The 21,524-nt window shown below is 50.1% G+C and overlaps 1 protein-coding gene across 4 annotated transcripts in view; it reads right to left on the reverse strand.

The window, feature by feature from the left end:
* The window catches only part of ZNF236 (zinc finger protein 236), a 56,033-nt gene that overhangs the window by 26,808 nt on the left and 7,701 nt on the right, over positions 1-21,524 (reverse strand). For 3 of the 4 annotated variants that reach the window (XM_066247546.1, XM_066247547.1, XM_066247545.1), the window contains exons 2-10: positions 20,658-20,800; positions 19,301-19,465; positions 13,399-13,577; positions 10,830-10,954; positions 10,425-10,597; positions 9,505-9,648; positions 8,107-8,310; positions 6,474-6,699; positions 402-674 (exon numbers count right to left, since the gene is read on the reverse strand). In XM_066247546.1, coding sequence (XP_066103643.1) covers positions 402-674; positions 6,474-6,699; positions 8,107-8,310; positions 9,505-9,648; positions 10,425-10,597; positions 10,830-10,954; positions 13,399-13,577; positions 19,301-19,465; positions 20,658-20,800 — 1,632 coding nt within the window. The remainder of the gene's footprint in view (positions 1-401; positions 675-6,473; positions 6,700-8,106; positions 8,311-9,504; positions 9,649-10,424; positions 10,598-10,829; positions 10,955-13,398; positions 13,578-19,300; positions 19,466-20,657; positions 20,801-21,524) is intronic. The other variant, XM_066247548.1, reaches the window with a different exon arrangement.

A 21,524-nucleotide genomic window follows, 5' to 3' on the forward strand; every position in this document is an offset into this window, starting at 1 on the left:
CACTCGAGTAGAACTGAGTTTTACGATCTGTGCTTTACATCTCAATAAGGCTGCTATAAATGAAATGGGAGCCCAAACACATCTCTTCCTGCCTTAGTGCTGGTTACAAAGTATCCACCAGCAGAGGCAGCGGCCCCGCCCTGTGGGAGGCGGCGGGCACAGAGGTCCTCCGGTTCTGGGCACAGAGGACTGCTATTCTACTGTTCCACTGTCTAAGCATGGTCCTGTGGAGCACAGGGGGTGTCCTCGCGCCCCCGCAGACGCGCCCCCGCAGACGCGCCCCCGCAGACGCGCCCCCGCAGACGCGCCCCCGCAGACGCGCCCCCGCAGACGCGCCCCCGCAGACGCGCCCCCGCAGACGCGCCCCCGCAGACGCGAGCAACCAGCACCCCTCCACGCACCTGTGTGCAGGCGTATGTGCACCTTGAGGCTGCCGGATGTGGAGAAGCTCTTCATGCAGTACTGGCACTTGAAGGCCTTGATGCCCGTGTGCGTCTTGATGTGCGCAGTCAGCGTGCTCTTGACGGCAAAGGCGCGGAAGCACTGCGGGCACTTGAAGGGCTTCTCGTGCGTGTGGATGCGGATGTGGCGCACCAGGTCGCTGGGCTTGCGGAACTCCTTGGTGCAGTAGGGGCACACGTGCCAGCGGACGCCGTTCTCCTCGCGGACGGACCCTACAGCGGGGGCGTGGGAGACGTGCGGAGAGGGCGTGAGAGGCGGCGCAAGGTCTCGGCTCCGCCCCCGGACCCCCGTGCGCCAGGCCGGCCTTTGGCACAGCCTCGGTGCCTAGAAGACCCACTATGAGGAACTGGAACCCACAGAGTTGCTGCCATTGGTGCGAGCGGGGATTCCATCTCGTGGAGATGCTGAACAGGCCCAGGAACACAAGTCCTCCCGGTGCCGGACAAGGGGTCACTGGGCCAGCCACATGCCCAGTGGGCAAGCGGGCTCAGCCACTGCAGACCGCAGAACGAGTGAGGAGCAGGCACACAGGCAACCCCGCAGCCACCGGGCGCGGGGACAGTAGACACGTGGTGCCCTGCCAGCCTGCCCCGCCTGGCACCACCAATAAAATATACTCATGCAGACAGCTCACAAGTCCCTATAAAAGGCCAGTTATAAACAGTTAAGTCTAAGATTACACAAAGGAGCCTGAACTGTAGTGGTGCAGTGGATAAAGTGTCGACCTTGACTGCTAAGGTCGCCGGTTCAAATCCCTGGGCTTGCCTGGTCAAGACACATAGAAGTTGATGCTTCCTACTCCTCCCCCCTTCTCTCCCTCTTTCTCTCCTCTCTCTACAAATGAATAAAATCTAAGAAATTTTAAAAAATAAGTACACAAACGAGTTCATGATCAAACTTATGACTCTTGTAACTAAATATTAAACTTCAAATCAAGTGAAAACTATTTCTACTAGAAAAAAAAATCACAAGTAGAACATATAGAACTGTAACAAATGATCTGTAAAGTATAAAAAGATCATTAGAATCACTTTTTACATTTTTAACTTAGATTTATTCATGTGAAATTAAATAGACATGTAAAGTAATGTAAAGGATCCACTTAAAATCAATTGAATTTTGGCTGCATTAATGAAATTCATCAGGAAATTTTGACTAGAACTGTTATCTGTAAAGTCCTCAATGTCCACGGGTTCTTGGAGCCTGTGACTAAGAGCACAATGACATAGAAAGAGACCAGCTGTCCCGAGGCCAATAGATTGAAATGAGAACTAAGTTCCTACAGCACTTCCAAATAAAGACCCAAAGCATTCTAATATTAAACAGTGCAATAAATGTGAGCTGTCATGCACTTATGAACAAAAACAGTAAGATCATTCTTTTCCAACCCGCTGACTCCAGTTCAGGGTTGTAGGTGGTGGAGCCTCTCTGGCAGTTCGGGGCACAGGTGGGACCCACCCAGTGGAGGACGCCCCTCCATCCCAGGGCCACACTCACACACAGCCCAGCTCACCCCGAGGGGGACAGCGTGGACATGCTGTGCCCCTTGGGGATGTGGGAGGAAACCGGGTCCTGGAGAGAGCCCGTTTACCTTCCCGCACCAACAGCATAACAAAGGGACAGTATTCGGAATCGGCTGCAGACACAGTTTTAGTGGGAAAAGGAAAATTCCGTGTCTCCTTGCCACCAGTAATACCAACACCAGGAATTCTTCTCTGTGCAAGTGACTGTGAGGAGAGAAAATGTATTTTCCTGAACATAATGCTCTTTGCAAGACTGATTAATATAGGTTAGGAGCAAAAAATAAAAAGCATTTTTAAAAAAAGCTGAAAAAAAACAAAGAGATGAATACAAACCATGAGGAGAAAAAAAGTAGAAAAAGAAATGGTTTCAAAAGAAAAAGACATTTAGTTTATGGTGGTATTGCTTGTATCATATTAAGGGAGACTAAAATCTAAGACTGTTTAAAATTAATAGGTAAAAACTAATTTAGGAAGGTGGAATTATTACCCAAAGGTCTTATCGTGACAAATAAAATAAAGCAAAGTATAACAAGGTGAGAGGGAACTGTTATATCTATTAGCTAAAATTAGAAAGTCATCCTGGAAAATCAGATTTTTTCCAAACAGAAATGAAAACCTATCTTCAATTACAAATGATGACGTAACAGAAGACAGTCCCTAATTATATCTGGGAACAGACAGAGCAGACTGCACAGCCCTGGCTGCGTGCTGCGTTTGGCCACCACAGCTACGGGGGCGAAACTGAAGCCAGGTCCGGCCCTCGGACAAACTAAAGGTCCCAAGACCAAACCCTCACTTCCCAAGTCAACCTTCCCTGCTCACGGACAACAGCTTTCCCTTCCAAGTGTATAAGCAAAGTACTATTAGAAAGTCTTTTTTTTTTTTTTTTTTTTTTTTTTTTTTTTTTCATTTTTTCATTTTTCTGAAGCTGGAAACAGGGAGAGACAGTCAGACAGACTCCCGCATGCGCCCGGCCGGGATCCACCCGGCACGCCCACCAGGGGCGACGCTCTGCCCATCCTGGGCGTCGCCATGTTGCGACCAGAGCCACTGTAGCGCCTGGGGCAGAGGCCACAGAGCCATCCCCAGCGCCCGGGCCATCTTTGCTCCAATGGAGCCTTGGCTGCGGGAGGGGAAGAGAGAGACAGAGAGGAAAGCGCGGCGGAGGGGTGGAGAAGCAAATGGGCGCTTCTCCTGTGTGCCCTGGCCGGGAATCGAACCCGGGTCCTCCGCACGCTAGGCCGACGCTCTACCGCTGAGCCAACCCGGCCAGGGCTAGAAAGTCTTTTAACTTTAAAAAAATCCAAAAACAGAAGGAGGGAAGCAGAGCACCCACTATGTGCTCACCGTGTGCTGCCAACCACCGCAGGAACGCCTGCCCTTGGAGGGACTGCGGTGTGGTGGGACAGTACGCACACGTGGCAAGCTCAGGACACCATGGACAAGGTCAGTTCTGTTACAGAACCGGCATTGCCACAAGATAAAGAGAAACAGGTATCCCCAGCTGCCCCTGTGGTAGGACCAGCAGCATGCCGACTGTGGCACAGGTTTATCTGGACTGTTCCCGATGTCTTTGCCAGACTGTCCCTCACAGAGCGACACTCACATACATGGAGTCTGCATGGTCCACACAGCATGACCGTCTGCCTGGAGGGCTGGCGTCCTGCTCACCCACCCACCGCCACAGCGCCAAGGCCTCCAGAAAGCTCGCTCGAGATGCCAGGAGCAGCACATGGAGGTGCAGGGGTCCGGGTCACAGCAGACAGTCCCCTCTGCTCGCACACTTCAGAAGTGCAGCAGCAGGCCACACTCTGCTCTTTGGGGAGGGGTCACTCAGCTTCCTACAAACAGTTATGCGGCGCAAGGTTCAGAGACCACTGTCACTCAAGGGCAGTCATATTCCAGACTCAGACCACAGCCAACAGAGCCCGGGAACGTGAAGATGGACCAGCAGGTTTGCAGATCAGTTCAGAAGCAGAGCGCCCCCGCCAGTGTCCTAGCGCCCCGAGGACACCTGAACCTGGCAGGTGCACACACAGGGACACCTCACCTGCCTGCACAGAGCCACCGGAAACCATCCACTGGCAATGGCCGGGATGCGTCCAGTGTCTTCACCGAGAACACTGGACCCTGTGCAGGGAGCCCAAGACATACTCCAGAGTTCTAAGTGAGCACTCCAGTAGCCTGAGGCCAAGGTTCCTCAAAAGGACCTAGTGGGGTCCTTCCAGAGAGTGCCCAGGGCCTGAGCCACACTCCACGTTGGCAGCCGGCACGCCAGCAGACACTTCACAAACAAGTAGCGCCCTGTGCCATCCACACCAGTCCATCCAACCCTGCCTGGAGCTTATGGCGGTGTGTGTGCTGGGAACTTGTCTGCACAACGCCAGTCACTCTCCCCCAAGAGGCAGGTGACAAGAGACACTGGTCACATGCTGATTCAAAGTGTTCTACAATAACGGCTATTAAAACAGACAGCAGAGTTATCGGGGCACCTTCATTTTTGTTATTTAAAACTTCAACTCCAGTCCTTTATAAAGGCCACAGCAGTGGGAATCAGTGTATTTTTTTTTAATTGCTGAATATAAAATATTTGAAAATTTTAAGTGTGTAGAAACAAAGTATGAGGGAAATAAAACTAATTTTTGTAAATTTTAATTATATTTCTTTAAATTATTTCAACACCAATGGGTTTGCTACATGGAATGATGGAATGATTTATGAATCATTATGATCAAATGATTATATAAATTAACTGATTTTAAAAGCAACAGTGTTACACATTCTTTTTTTTTTTTTCTGAAGTGAGAAGTGGGGAGGCAGAGAGACAGACTCCTGCATGCACCCAACTGAGATCCACCCAGCATGCCCACCAGGGGGCGATGCTCTGCCCATCTGGGGCATTGCTCCGCTGTAACCAGAGCCATTCTAGTGCCTGAGGCAGAGGCCATGGAACCATCCTCAGCGCCCAGGCCAACTCTGCTCCAATGGAGCCTTGGCTGCAGGAGGGGAAGAGAGAGAGACAGAGAGGAAGGAAAGGGGGAGGGGTGGAGAAGCAGATGGGCGCTTCTCCTATGTGCCCTGGCCAGGAATCAAACCTGGGACTTCCACATGCCTGACTGACACTCTACTGCTGAGCCAACTGGCCAAGGCCTACACATTTTTTATAAAAAGGTATATTTCATATGTTAAAATTGAAAAAAAAATCTTGGCCAAATTAAACAATGTGCCGTAAAGAAAAATAAAGGAAAAAAATAGTGACAAATGAAAAAGCAATTTAACCTAAAATTTACTAGAATTGCAAAACTTGCTCAGTACTGTCTATACGTATTTAACTTACTCAAAAGTTAATTTGTGTAATCTTTCAAACTCTGCAAGCACAATGCTCCACATTAAAATACTGGAGGTGAGGTTAAGCAGAACTCCATTTGAAATCTCTAGTTCATGCTCAGCAGAAGAAAAGCTAGTCCTAAGCCCCACACACCTGGAAGGGAAACCGGGAAGAAGCCCACCTTCAACAGTTTAGGAAGCCACCGCTATTTGGACCTTGGAGCAGTCGGAGAAGGGCCCTCTGCTGGCCGCTGTGCCTGGGCACCCGCCAAGGTCCCAGCATGGTCAGTAAAGGCAGTGCCCAGCAGCGACGCATGCAGGAGGCTGCACCTGGCTGTGGGTGTGTGTCCAGTGAGCAGGTGCACATGGAGGGGAACACAAGAGGCACGCGCTCTGTGACCCACAAGGCTGCCACATCACTAACACAAATAAGTGCCAATGGCCTTTTCCTTTCCTGCCTCGCTCACCACCTGGAAAACTCCAGTGACACAATGAGCACAGGCCTCTCCCCACGGCCACTGGGCAGGGCGGGTCCGGGATAAGGCGGGTGAGCTGCTGTGCTCTGTGGGGGGAGAAAGGAGCACTTCACACCCATTGGTTAACAGCGAGGAAACGCAGCTTCAGAAGGAGTAGACATGACAGCATCCTTCCATGCTGTGCAGCAGGAAGGCCCTTGTCCCCAAGACACCTGGGGACAGCAGAAGAGTGACAGTCACTACGAAAACATGGGGACACCTCTACCCACAAGGCAGGAATCTATTTTATTCAAGAAAGAGGTAGCCATCCAGCCCCTGTGCAAAGAGCACAGAAAGGAACAAAGCCACTCCACCTGCACAATGGCGGACATGGAGACACGGGGCTGGGAGGGGACAGGCACGCGGCAGGAGCACCCGAGAGGAGGGCACACTGCAGGTGACAGCTGAGGGCAGCCCTCGGGATGCTTGGGGGACTCGAATCACAGGAAGAAGGCAGCCCAAGGGAAGAGAAAGCTCAACAATTTCACCTCGTGACTATAACGTGAAATGTCACAGACCAGCTGTCAGGTAGATGCTATTGGAACGTTCCACAAACGTCACCTTCATAAGAAAAAAAATGGTGTGTTTCTTCAAAGCCCCGAGCCACCCAGATACCTGAAGGTCAAAGCGCATGGAAATCACCTACCGGGGAGAAAGGGCGATTTCTTCTTCAGGAGCCTCTTCTCCTTCTTCTCCAGCTTCTCTGGGCTCTCCTGCTCTTTCTCCGGCTCCGACGCGGGGTCAGCTGGCTCGCTGGGCACGTCGGGGAGGTCCGGGTCCAGACCCTGCGCAGCAGAGGCCTTGGCGTGGCTGGTGTCGCTGGGGTGTGCTGCAGCTGGAATTGAAGACAGCCCACTGTTTTCTAAGGCTTGCTGAGACAGAAAAAACTCGGAGGTTAGGAGATCGGACGGCCCGAACCTGTGACCGAGTCAGCCTCCCCTGCAGCGCGCCGACGCTACCACCTAGAGACCTCGCCTGCCTCTCCAAGGCGTCGTCCATCAGCGACGCTGCCAAAGTTTTGAGGCTGACGTGTCCCTGCTGACATCTGACAGCGCCACCCAAACACCGTGTGACAAGTATTGCCATTTCTCAGTTACAGGGAACGTCAATGAATTAATTTGACTTTTAGATACATGGCCTTAGACAACGCTGGTTGTCTCTGAACAGATTTGGAAATCACTGGTTTGACTTATGTTGGGTTTATCCTTAGAACATCAACTGTCGGCCCTGGCCGGTTGGCTCAGCGGTAGAGCGTCGGCCTAGCGTGCGGAGGACCCGGGTTCGATTCCCGGCCAGGGCACACAGAGAAGCGCCCATTTGCTTCTCCACCCCTCCGCCGCACATTCCTCTCTGTCTCTCTCTTCCCCTCCCGCAGCCGAGGCTCCATTGGAGCAAAGATGGCCCGGGCGCTGGGGATGGCTCTGTGGCCTCTGCCCCAGGCGCTAGAGTGGCTCTGGTCGCAACATGGCGACGCCCAGGATGGGCAGAGCATCGCCCCCTGGTGGGCAGAGCGTCGCCCCTGGTGGGCGTGCCGGGTGGATCCCGGTCGGGCGCATGCGGGAGTCTGTCTGACTGTCTCTCCCTGTTTCCAGCTTCAGAAAAGAAAAAAAAAAAAAAAGAACATCAACTGTCAGGATACCCAGCCAACTTGTCCCCATAGAGGTAGAGGAGAGGTTCATTTTTACAGTAAGTATGTAAGTAGAGAGGAGGAGGACCAAGGGCATCTGTTTGGAAATGAAGACCGGACATGAAGCTTGGCTGGTCAGACCCAGGAATGGGCTCCATTCTCCAACAACAACCTTCTCCTCCTCTTTCTCCTCCTCCTCCTCTGCCTCCACCTCTCCCCCCTCCCCCATGTGCCCTGGATGCACACAGGACACACACACACACACACACACACACACACACACACACACGTGCCCAGTGCTGACTCCAAACAGTTAGAGCAAAACCTCAGGGAACAGTGAAGCGCTTGCTATGGGGACGGACAGACACAGGAAGTTCTGAAAAGCCCGTTCTTTTCAAGAAAGTTCACTTATAGAGGAAAAGTGAAGGTTTTAAACTTTTTTAAAAAGGTTATTGATTAAGTAAATCATTTAGAATTCTGTGCTGTCCACAAGTAAACCAATAAGCCTGTTTTGTGTCACTATTAATTTACTCAATGAAGACACGCTCCTAAAGAAAATCCCTGTCCTATGATGAGCCCTCACATTTCTCTCTCGGATGGGCAGTGCCGCCCAGTCCGACACCCCTGGCAGGAGCAGGGAGGCGCACCTCACCTGTAGGATGTCCTGGCTGATGCCCACGGTGATGCTGAGCTGCTGGCCGGGCGGTGGGGCCTGGCTGGACTCCACGGGCCCCGGCTCTGAGAGCTCTAGTAGCTGCTGGATAACATCAGTCACCGCCTGCGAGTTCTGCTGACCCACAGCTTGCGGGACCTGGGCTTCTGTCTGCTGAAGAGGTAAAGTCTGAAACAGCGTGGCCTGAAACACAGTATTCTCATTAGAAACGTAAACAATTACATTCATTTGCACTTCAGTTAAAAAGAAAGAAACAGGTGTATCTTCCCTGTAAGCATAAAAATCTAACCCTATCCCAAACAAATTTTAAGTAGAATGCCACACAAATTTTTATGTTTGGCACAATACTGGCTCTGGAAAGAATGTAACTCCATGAATTTTCTACAACACCTTTAAAAGCGTCTTAAGTGATAGCAGATATTGTTAATTTGGGATGGGGACCACACACACGGACTGCAGACCCCATCAGAATAGAAGCAGAAAAAGAGGTACAAAAGAAAGGAAAAAGCTCTTAATATGTGGTTGATTCACACACTGACAATTTCATTAAAAAATAGTCCAAAAGTAATAGACTGAGGCTGAGCTATAGAATCCTACAAAAAAACAAAACAAAAGTGTGTTTCATACAATTTTAAATACACGTACTAAAAAAATACATACTCTAGTTTCCCAAAATCCAAAGTCTCAGAGAAAATTATCACTGTCACTTTCACAGGGAGAAACAGATCTTGAAAGGATACTTGATTTTTAAATAACATAATGATAAAGAATATTCCCTAATTGTCACCAATAACATTGCAGTAATTATAGTTTCATAAATTAATGCTTATGTTTATTTTTATCAATTCAGATGACAGTCCATAAATCAGGATCATCTAACACTATTCTAAAATTTAAACAACTGTTTTTTTTTTCACTTGTATAACGATGATAACCACTGCCACCCCCAATAAAAATTAAATGAAAATATAAAAAGTAAAATCAACAAATATAAAATTTTAAAAGTAGCCCCTTACAGGCACATAGAAAAACTTTCATAGCATCTTTTTTTTTTTTTTTTTAATTTTTATTCATTTTAGAGAGGAGAGTTAGAATGAGAGAAAGAGAGAGAGAGAGAGAGAGAGAAAGAGAAAGGGGGGAGGAGCAGGAAGCATCAACTCCCATATGTGCCTTGACCAGGCAAGCCCAGGGTTTTGAACCGGTGACCTCAGTGTTCCAGGTCAACGCTTTATCCACTGCGCCACCACAGGTCAGGCTTCAGAGTATCTTTATGGTACTAAATACCATTCTAGGTAATATTACTTAATTTTGAAGGTCATAATTAAGACAACAGATTTTGGTAGAGACTGTGCTATCCAGCCAGCTTACTGAACTTACCGTTAAAACGTGAGCAGTCTCCACAGAGCCTGTGGAATTCTGTGGCCCGCCCATATGCATCTTGCTGATGTGAGTGTTTAAGCTACCTAAACTTTTAAATACACAGCTACATTCTGTACAGTTATAAGTAGGGCCATTCTTGACCTTAAAGAATAAAAGAGAAAAAAAAAAGGATTTTTATGCTTCATTATTAGATGAAGACACCTGAATTAGAACACACCCTAATTGACCATTCCATTAAAAATGACAGAGATGATCTACCCCTTTGACAAGACTTTGTCCTTTAAGTTAGAAAGCCCGAGAATCAAGGACCCTGCTCTTTAATCAAGACTGTCAGTCTGAGATGAACTGACACACCACAGTCCCGTCTGTATTAGCACTGGTTTGGGAGGGAAGAAACAGAGCTTTTAGCTAGGACAGTTTAGTGAAAGAAGACGTCTGATGTACATTCTCAGTTTCCTAAAGAGGAATGACGGGCTAGACAGACACACGAACATCTGACTAGGCACTGCGAGTAAAGCATGTGAGGGGGAAGGATGGCCACACGCAGGTAAACGAACATGTCACCAGATGTGACCCGGCACATCCGCTGCTTGTGCACTCCGAGACAGCCCAGAGTGGACAGCGGGCAGCGGAGTGCGTGGGCACGTGCAGGCATGGAGAGGGCCCCCCACAGTTACTGCGTCTTGGCGGCTGACCCGGCCTGACCTGACGAGACTGCCACCTGTTCCTAATCGTGAAGGACCATGTTAACGGCTGTGCGTCTGTCGCAGGGCTGAGCGACACTGAGCACCTGCGCCTCAGCGGGGGCTGCTGGGGCGTCTCGGTCTGTCCCACCACAGACCCACGAGCCCTGGTCCCCTGAGTGCCCCCCGCCACAGCCCCAGGGACTCTGTGCCCTGCCCCACGGACTGGCTCACCTCTGAGTGCACTCTCTGCACGTGTGACTGCAAGTTCCCCTTCTGAGAAAAGGCAGCAGGACAGAAGGCACAGGCGTGTGGCTTTTCCCCCGTGTGCTTGATCATGTGGGTCTGCAGCGCCCCTTTCTGGTTAAAGGCTTTCCCACACTCGCTGCACTTGAAGGGCCTCTCACCTGGAGGAGGAAATGGTACCAACAGAATTCCTGTGCTGAGAGCATCTGAGGGCTTGAAACAGAAGCACTTCCACGGGACCTGAACCATCCCTCCCACCAGGATGCCCCCCATGACTCAGGTATCCAGCTGTCTACCCAAAGTCTCACAAGTGACAGCAAACTGTGGAAAAGCCCAGACTCAGCCCCGGCCCCGGCCACACCATCCGCCACCCACAGGTAAGCGCACTCGCACCTGTGTGTATCCTGATGTGACGAGTCAGCTGACTAGGCTTCTGAAAGGTCTTCCCACAGTGTGGGCACGAGTACGTGAAGCCACTCCTGTCAACGTTCCGGTTGTACGACCTTGTGCTGGACATCCTGGTGGAAGACAGGGGGCTGCTTCTGAGTGTGTCTCCTTTGTACTAGTCTCACCAGTCAAGTCCTTGCAGAGAGCTTAGCTGACTGGCCGTGTCAGCCCAGTGTGTGTGACTGCCAGCCACATGGACATATATACACATGTTAGATGTCTGGGTCCGACACCATAAAAGTTTTTTCCTCTATGTGATGAAATGAGATCAAGTTTGTGTTTGGGGCCAGGATGTCTCTTGCAGACAAGCTGACAAGCTTCGCCTAGATAGTCACGCACCATATCAGCAACAATGTGGCCCAACATCGACCAGAGTCCCTGCTACCCCCTCTATCCCTTCCCAACACAGCTGGTGCTGGTGGCCTCCTAGTCCTGTCTCCAGCCACTCGGACGGCTCCGCTGAGCACCGGGCCCTCTGTTTCCCCAACCTGCTCCGTGCTGTGATGGGAAACAGCACTCCTGAGGGCAAGTGTACGCGGAGGAGTCAGGCCACATCTTCCCTCTCCCCGACCCCAACCTCAGGGCCTCTCTAGAAGCTGCTGGTTTCGCCCAGGACACCCCCAAGTTGCCCCCGGTACTCTCCAGTGCCATCTTCCCGCTGCGCTGATTCTGGGGTCTGCCTGCTTCCACCCCCAAACGGTGGCCTTGCCACACGTGAACGCTGTGTGAGGGACCCCGGACAGCTTCTGCTGCACCCAGGGCAAAACCCTCATTCCTGGGGTGGCCTCCAAGGCCCCCCTTGCCTCCTTCACACTCAGCGCAGCAGTTGCCTGCTTGGTGGCTCTCGTCACTCAGACCAGTACAAGTTCACCTCCCCCTGGACACACCACCGTCTGAAGCTGTTGTACTGGCTCTGCCCTGCCCTTGGTCCCTGTCCTCCGCCCTCTGCCCTCCTGAAGGACAGCTCCGGAGACACGTCCAGTGAGCCTGTGTTCCAGCCTCATCGAGATCAACATCTAGTATGTGGAGCACACGCATTACACTTGGAGGATGAAGATTACTGATGTAAGGAAGAATTAAGTGGGTACCACATTTGTCACAGTGCCACAGTGAGGGAGGCAGGAAGGGTAAGAGCAGGCGGCTCACACACAGATGCTCGACGCATGTTTGTGAATGCGACGCCTAAGAGGACAGATCAACAGTACAAATTCCCTGGCGTGTTATAAACGGTGTGAGCTGGTGCGGGACATCTGTACTGGTGGTGGTAGTTACCGAATATAGATTTCTCTAAACTTTGGGGCTTGGAATGGTGGCAAGCTAGTTGATATTATAATAGTTTTTTTTAAAAAAAGCGTGCTGACTTTTACAGCCTGCTGGAGATGTTAGCTCAATGAGTGTGAACTCATGAGGTGACCTGAGCACAAAGGGCCAGGAAGAACTTTGTATCTAATATCCTCAAGAAAAGAATTAGCCAAAAACCATTTATACATAACACAGACTACTGGCGGATATAACCAGAAGGAGAGGTGGAGGGAGAGGAGGGGGACAAAGTGGGGGAACGGAGATGGAAAAGGACGTTGCTTGGGGTGGCGGGCGCACGATGCAGTGTGCAGAGGGTGCTAGGTTGAGTTGTGCACTTCAAACCTGTGCAGTTTTGCAAACCAATGTCACCCCAGTAAATTCAATTAAAAAATAACGACCCGCCCTTGCCGGTTAACTCTGTGAAGAGTGTCGGACGTGCATCAAAGTTGCCGTTTCGATCACCGGTCAGGGCACACACAGGAACAGCTCATTGTTCCTGTCTCTCTCTCTCTCCCTCTCTCTCTTTCTTCTCTATTCCCCTTCCTCTTCTCTCACTAAAATCAATAAATCTGGTGTGAATGAGTTAACATTAAAAAAAAAAAATAACGAAAAGAAAAAGGCCATATCAATAAATATTTAATCAGGAAGAAGTAAAGTATGAAATTTTGAAAGACACGCTAGGTTTTATCAGGAATAAATGTATATATGTATTTAAATACAGGTATGATTGCTAACATGATGAGCTCTAACACCAGACTATCAGGTTTAAACCCCTGACAGTCACACCTTGTAAAGGTACTCAGTATCTCTTTAAGCTGGGGACATAAAAGTACCATAGATGGTCTGATAAGGCTGTCTACTTATACCTGGTCCTATGTGCACTAAGCACCGTGTCAGGCACATGTGAGTTCTAAACAGGGAGGCAGAATGAATAAACCGGTCCATTAAAAAGGAGCTAACCTGACCCTCATGGGTCCACTTCACACTGTGACCTGCCTCTGAAAACATCACCAGCACCTTGTTCTAGTTTAAACATTAAAATTCTAGCTCAAACTTTCTACCCACACAGCCTGACACCGATTTGTCATTTTCAAGCTCATCCGCCACACCAGACTGACCAATATTTTTAACTGGTCAGAGACTTTTTAACAAGGTTTCCTGTTTTTAACGTACTGTACCGATGTCCCCCCCAGGCCCAGGCAGAGGCTCCTACCTGATCTTGTAATGATTCTTCATGTGGTCTTTCAGCTGCGACGACGTCTCGAACTCTTTCCCGCAGGCCTTGCAGGCGTGGGCCCGGCCGCCGGCCAGCTCCTGGCGGTGCTCCTGCATGTGGATGGCCAGCTGGCTCTGCAGCGTGAACTCGTCCCCGCACTCCGAGCAGATGAGGTTCTGCGCAGGGAACACCCTCATGAGCAGGGCCCACGTCAGACCGTTACTTCTTAAAGGAACTGGTATTGTCGACGGTCCACATGCCCATCACACTGTCTCTGTTCTCGCCTCTCAAAAAATAGATTATGATGTCCAGACATGAAGACACAGAAATCATTTCTTTGATGATTGAAAAAAGTTAGAACAATGGAAGGAAAGGGAGAGACAACAATACAACTTTTTAGGCAAAGTGAATTGTTTCAAATCGGCTAGTGGGTGACTGGCATTTTGTCTGTCTGTGCTGTGAACACTCTGGGAAAGAAATGACTTCCACACCACCAAGGGCTCACAAGAGAGTTTAACATTATCGTTTGACTGACCACCTCAGAAGAAAATGACACTGGATAAATTCTTAACTAGGAGCACCTGATTCTTTCTCTCGGTTCTCCGGCAGCCAAGGACGGGGCAGCCTGGCGCTGTGCGCAGATGCGGCCGCCAGCACGCGAGCAGCTCTGACAGGGCTGCAGAGTATGTGTGACCCACACGGGACATCAGACTCACAGCAAAAATGAAAAACCGTGAAAGAGCCCAAACAATGTCACTTGTAATTACAATATTTTAGATATATTTTCATAAATGTTAAAATTTATTTCCTCTGCTTTAATAGGTTTTTAATATGGCTATTGTCAATTTTTTTTTAGGTGATAGGAAGGGAATAGTGAGACAGACTCCTGCATGTACCCCAACCGGGATCCACCCAGCAACCCTGTCTGGGGCCAGTGCTCCAGTACCGAGCTATTTTTTGAGCCTGAGGCTGATGTGGTCCAACGAATTCATCCTCAGCGCATGGGGCCACACTCAAATCAGTCGAACCACTGGCTGCACACAGGAAGGGAAGAGTGAGAGGGTAGGGGAGAAGCAGATGGTCACTTCTCCTGTGTGCCCAGACCAGGGATTGAACCTGGGCTGTCCATACGCTGGGCCAACACTCTACCACTGAGCCACCAGCCAGGGCTCAGGTACTGTCAAGTTTAAATTACTCATAATTCAGGTTAAGGCTGCCAATTAGTGAACCACTCCAAGTCTGTGAATCAGGCGTGAGCGCACTTGCCCTCACCCAACACCTGAACTCCACTTCAGTGGAATGATGCGTGTGAGTCGTGGTGCACAGCGCGGAGGCAGCCCTCAGTGATGATGCAAACCAGCCGGCACAGAGTTCAATGTGCTTGCTCCTAATAGCACGGAACTCCTAACAATTATTTACTTGGGTGAGTCTCAAAATGAAATGTCCAAAAATCGGGGGGGGGGGGGTGTTCCTAGCAATGAGCATACACTATTATTCCCAAATTCTAAAAATACACAGTTGTTCCTTTCCATCAGAGTTTTTCCTAATCACAGTACAGGAGTCTTAGAGATGCATGGAGGCCTCACTGAATCAGGTCTGTTCACTGACCACTCCGGGCATCCTTTGTAGAAAAGATGAGGATGAAGGAAGATGTTCCGAGCAACCCGAGAAGGATTTCAAATGAAAAACTTTAAGTTGATATTATACAATAATTTAAAGAAATAACAAATTACTAGATTGTTGGAATCTTGTTAAAAATAAAGAACATTCTTTCTAGGAAATGGTGGATACGAGAGTGAATGCTACTCAGGAATTTGTCGCAATTTCTTGAGTGAAAGCTCTGGTTTGTGTACAAGGTGCTCACTCAGCAAAAGCACAGTTCAGTGTCCCTGGGCCATGTCATAGAAAGCTCCATCCCCGTCCTAGGTCCGAGGTCCGCCCAGCAGGCAAGGAGCAGGACGCACCCTGGGGGCATCCTGGGCCCTGACAGAGGTAAGGCCAAGTCCTCTACACTGAAAGCAGAAGCTAGTGTCTCCTCTAGAAACGGACTGATCCTGTGTCATTTCAGTGATCGCTAAGTGGCAAGCAGACGTCATGGAGAAAACATGGAACTCCAGTCAGAGTCCACGGAACGGGAGCTGTACTCACCTGGGAAGGCAGACAGTATCAAGAATGACACATTCTTGCCACCTTATGGTTTCTCCCCAGTAAGGCCTGCCTCCCGCAGCCCCGCCCTTGGGCCCCATTCACCCCCACAGTCACAGCCTGTCGTAGCCAGTCTCATGTTTCCTCCTTCCTCTGCCCAGGTGTTCTGAGGGCATTCTTCCGTCCCCGCAGGAGTCCACCTCTGTTGTCTTCAACATGGTGCTCGATGCCCAGGTCAACCTACAGCCCACCCAGATAAAGCTGCTCTCCTCCCTGTCCAGGGCACCTAGCCCATCACAGCACACACACCCCCATGCGAGCTGCCACCATGTCCCATGAACAGGGACAACCACCACCGTGAGCAAATGTGTCTGCAAGTGTGTGTGCTACGTCCCGAAACAGTACTCTGCTCACTCAGAGACGGGAACTTCAGTAGTTACATGCATTTTAAGATAACATTCTACATCATTTTAATACTCCAGTAGTTTTTCTGGCTTCTCTGGTTTTGAGATTTATCTTTATAGAGCAGTGACCACTATGGATTTTAAGACAATTGATCTCAGTTGAGCGGTAAGGAAAAAGGAGCACACAGTAGTACGCTCTAGGTAAAAATTCAAACATGAAACACCTTAAATTAAAGTTAGTTACTAGTCATTAGCACACATAAGAAAATGTTTAGAAATTATTTTTAAATCCATGTCATTGAAGCATACTTTCCATAGCTGGACACCTCTCCTTGTGACTTCACCTCTCCAATCCTACATGACCTCAGCCTTCAGCTCTAGGAGACAACCTCCGTCCCGTCTCCGAGGCATGGGAGGGGTGGCACAGCGCTGGTATCCCCAGCATGCTCTGTTCCCAGCACACTGCTCAGAGTCCGCCTGCTTGTCTCCCTTGCTGACCTTCATCCTTGCCGTGGACTCCAACATGCCCCCTGTCACCTCGCACTAATCAGGAGGACAGACTAGTCAATGGCAACGGTGATTCTTACGACAACCACCACTCCTGTCCTTGTGTCCACCGGATCCATGGGGCTACTCCCTGTGGAGGAAGTGTCCCAGAGACGGCGTGCTGCTCGAGCACGCTGTTGAATTCAGCCTTGCCACACGTCTTCCAGGTAACGCATCTGGGACGTCCTGCACCGTCACTGCTGCTCCTTCCAAGAGTACGTCTGCTGTGTCATTCTCTGGTCGCCTCCTCTCGCTCCTTCTCCTCTTTCTTACATCCTGGACTACTCAGAATTTTCCAGAATTCATTTTGATCTTTTTGTGCTATTTCTGGGTATAGTTTCCCTGGAGACCACGCCAGGTGTGACAGTATACCTCCGTGCCTGGCACTTTGGACCACGTCCAGGGACGTGCAGAAGCCTGTCTCACTTGGGAACCGCAACTTCCCCCTAAATACAACTGTCGGCCTACTTCCTCTATGTGCAGAGAGCACCCCGTGATGACTCCCTCTGCGTGCAGGGAGCACCCCGTGATGACTCCCTCTGCGTGCAGGGAGCACCCCGTGATGACTCCCTCTGCGTGCAGGGAGCACCCCGTGATGACTCCCTCTGCGTGCAGGGAGCACCCCGTGATGACTCCCTCTGCGTGCAGGGAGCACCCCGTGATGACTCCCTCTGCGTGCAGGGAGCACCCCGTGATGACTCCCTCTGCGTGCAGGGAGCACCCCGTGATGACTCCCTCTGCATTCAGGGAGCACCCCCCGGTGAGGACTCTTGCTTTGACCACCAGGTGTGACTTTGGAATGCATGGGGAAGCGTCGCATACTGCGTTCACCCCAGGTGAAAGAGCTCATCTGGAAAGCGTGCGTTAGCCGGGTCTCCGGAGGCATGGAAGCAGCGGGACGTGCACATGCAGAGAACGAGCTCTGCTATGAGGCAGTGGCTCCGCAACTAATCCTGTGCTCTGCAGTGTGGGCTGCAGGGGGCCAGTGCCTTTCTCCTGCTGAGCCCCTCACCCCTCATAGATTTAGTCAGGCCCAACCACGTTACAGAAGGATCTGTTTACACTTGGGTCACTGACTGAAGAATAAACCTCATGCAAAGCTGACCTCCAGGGCCCAGGAACTGCCCATCACACCGCTCCTGGTTCCCTGGAGCCTGGGCCTGCTGCCTTCCCTTCCATCCTCCCTGGAGCACACCCTCTAGCCAGTCTTCAAGGGCAGGGCTGCAAGCAGCAAATCTGTGGGTGTGGCTCATCTCATAGTGTATAGTGTCCGTACTCCCCTCGACCCTGTAAGGTGTTTTCACCACCTACAGAACTCCTGGAGGACAGTTCTCTCTCAACAACTGAAACTGCTCCCCCACCTCCAGGGCCCCCAGGGTGCCGGGAAGCTGTCAGGCGCACTGGCGCCCCGACAGGTAACAGATTATTCCTCTCGGGTCTCTTTCAAGATAGTCTGTCTTTAATCTTTAAATGTTTGATTATGATGAGTCTTGGTGTAGACTGCTATGTGCAGAGGCGACCACAATGTCCCTGGGCACAAAACCGCCAGCCTGGCCACTAAATGGCCAGTGTGCCCAGAAGACACACACAGGAACGTCTGCTAACGTGGCTCTGTTGGCACTGTATCTGCAACAGCTGAAACAAGCCACGTGCCTAACCACAGCGACCTGCCCGTCACGAGAGCCGTGTCCACAGGTCACCCCGTGCGGCTGTCAAGGGGAGGAACACTACTCTGGGACGAGCAGGTTGAGTGCACAGTGCCTGCAGCAGGGACTGAGGAGAAAAGCGCAGAAAAGACAGCCGGGGAGCCCGGAGGCCCTAAGAGCCCGGCAGGACTGGCGCCCTGGGGTGGAGGCTCTCGTTCCCCCACTACACAGGCATCACTAATATGGTAAATTTAAGATTCTATCTATTGATTTGAAAGAGAGGAAAAAGAGAGAGGAAAAGGTGGTAGGGGGAAGGAGAAGGAAGCATCAGTTCATAGTAGTTGCTTCTCACATGTGCCTTGACCAGGCAAGCCCAGGGTTTTGAACCAGTGACCTCAGCGTTCCAGGTCGATGCCTTATCCACTGTGCCACCACAGGTCAGGCGATCAATTTTAAAAGATAAAAAAATGATTTTTATATGGAAAAAGAAAAGACATAAAATAATACACAAACCTACAAAGAAAGTAACTCAATTTTTAGGATGCAAATGTTACCTACGTCATTTAAATACTGCATTTGTTTTGGAATATGCCAGTTTTTCCTCCTGAACAGTCACTTGTAATGAACCCTGGACAGAATGACAGGTGACTTTCACATTTTCCCTCTTATGTTGTATATTTTCCTAATTTTCTACAATAATCAGGGCAAGGACAACATTTTTAAAGCAAAGCCACACACATACGCAAACCGGGGCCCTCGAGCCTGTCCAGCTGAAGCTGTCAGGCTGCCACCCCCGAAATCACGGAGGTACTTTCTTCTCCCCAGTTCCCACACGTCGGGGGTGCCAGGAGCCACATTTATAAGCAGAAAACCTACTTTGGCCACTTCACATTTCTACAAATGTTCATTCCTGTTTCCAAGGGGGGGGGGAGGCCCCTCTCCTGGCTGACGCAGACATGCACCCTCAGTGCCTTCACCCAATGGGCCAGGCCCAGAAACGAGACATCGCATCAGTGACTTGGCAACAAGCCAGGGCAAGTGTGTTGCTCTCTCCCTGCAATCAGTCTGAGAGGTTCTGTGAGCCAGCTCACACCCGAGACCCTCCAAGGGCTGCCCATACTCAGAGGTGGCTGACCAAGAACAGGCCGGAATAATTACCTCCTCCTTTTCGTGCAGCATGATGTGCGCTTTGAGGCTGGCCGCTCTGGAGAACTTCTTGTTGCACACGGGGCAGGTGGGGTCCTCCCCACTGTGGGTGCATCTGTGCAGTGTCAGGTTGAATTCCACATTAAATGTTTGGGGGCACTGGTCACATCGATGTGGCTATGTGGAGAGAAAAAAAAGTCAAGAAGTCACTGAAATACAATCTTTCCACAGTGGATGTCATTCAAACATTAATAAGTGCCATATCTACACTCCCTCCAAGAAACTTCCAAAGGCTCTACCGGACCCGAAGTCAGTAAATCCCAGACAGACGCAATGAGCTCCGTAGGGAACATGGCAGAGGATGCCAAAGCCACGGCACCTCCGTGTGTCAGGTGAGGTCTCTGATCACACATGGACAAACTTCCCACTAGGTGTGATTTTCCCTCCTTCTCTGACCAACTCCACTGCTACAAGCAGCATCACTTCACGTAAAATATGAAATCATAGAAATGATTACTAGATTTTAACAGAGCAGCTTATCTCGATCTAAAATGTTTCCCAGACAGGAGACATTCTGCCCCTTACTTGCAGAAAGATAAAGTTGTCACTGGCGCTTCTCTCTGACACATCAAGACCCTCATGAGGACTACACCAGCGTTTTCAGATTTTCAGCAGGACAGGAAGTGTGCCAGTGGGCACGGCGCAAGCACAGTCTCGCCACAGCACGGAATTAACCTTGATCTGGCGGTGAGGCGGAGCTGCTCACACCAGGGCTCCAGAGAAGAGATCTGGAACTATCTGGTCTCAAACACTTGCTGGCTCACAGGGTCCTACCTCAAGTCACAAGCGCTTTAATTGTCGTCTTGGTCTATCAGGCGAGCCATCCCTCTAAGACACTACCATTCTTGTGGCATCCCACAGGGTGTCCACAGGGAAGGGCCCAGACCCCTATGTAAGCCAGTATGGCTCCTTCCTGACATGTCACCTCACAGATTTGAATGCCATTTTAAATGAACACACGTAAGGGCAACCCCTGCTAGAGAAAAACACATCAACTTGACCAATTCTGCATTCATACGGGAAATAAACTACTAGGGGAAGGCATGTTTTGAGTATGTTTTTCTCTCCTTGTAAATAACTGCAATACATGGACCCAAACAATCTCTCCCTTTCTCTCCTGATCTCATGATGGCAAGGAATACAACTACAGCTGAAAAAGACACTATGTATTTATAGAACAGAAACGACCTCCCAGTTTAGGAATCTAAATTACCACAGGAAACAATTTCAGTTCATGTGTGGATGTTTACAATACCTCCAGTGGCAACACTCACGTTTTTGACAACCGCCTTTAAAAACAGGTACGTACCTTGTCATTCCGCTCGTGGTCCCGCATGTGGCGTTGAAACTGGGACTCTTTTGGGAAAGATAGCAGACAGATTTCACATTTATGGAAGTTTGGAACTTGATAGGCATAATTAGTGTTCTCCGCATTCAGTGTTAAAACTCCATCTATAAAATTGTATAAGTGTAGATAATAAATGCCGTTTGTTATTCTCATCCTATAAATAAAATTATTTTGTTATTGTGTAGAAGCCAAGTTATGTCAGAAATCTGAGACATTTTAGTTGAGACAAATGCTATCTTGAATTTATTTTTTTAATGGATATGCTTTTAAATTAGAAATGAAAAATTCAGAAATGACTGAGACACAGGACAGTAAAATCCTAAATTCTTCTTTAGCAGGACTTTTGGAAACCTGAAGCTGAACTCCTGAGGCTTGGTCCCCAAGCTCAGAGGCACACGGAAGTCCCAGAATCCCTAAGTCACCCCGGGTGCCTGCTGCTTCCAGCTGTTTCTCAGTCCCTGTGAAGCCTGGAGGCACATCCCCTCTCAGTCACTCTGAGGGGTCATCAGGAACCCACACAGGCTCCTACATCACTCAAACAAAATTCTACTCGAAATATAAACGCTCCTTCTCCAATTCAGTCTTCCTCTGAACACTGCCGAGGAGCAAGAGCAAGGCAGCAAGCGCAGGCTCTGTGCGCTCAGATGCTGCAGGCCTGGACGAAGGCTGCACAGCTGGGGACAACCTGCAGACCTGGAGCGAAGGCTACAGAGCTCAGACACTGCGGGCTGGGAGGAAGGCCGCCGAGATGGGGACAGCCCTCGGCCTCCCAGTGGCTTCCTCTGGAGCCACGCAGGGAACCGGCCTTAGACCTCAGAATCCCTCAGA

Source organism: Saccopteryx bilineata, chromosome 11, assembly GCF_036850765.1.
Source record: "Saccopteryx bilineata isolate mSacBil1 chromosome 11, mSacBil1_pri_phased_curated, whole genome shotgun sequence".
NCBI lineage: Eukaryota > Metazoa > Chordata > Mammalia > Chiroptera > Emballonuridae > Saccopteryx > Saccopteryx bilineata.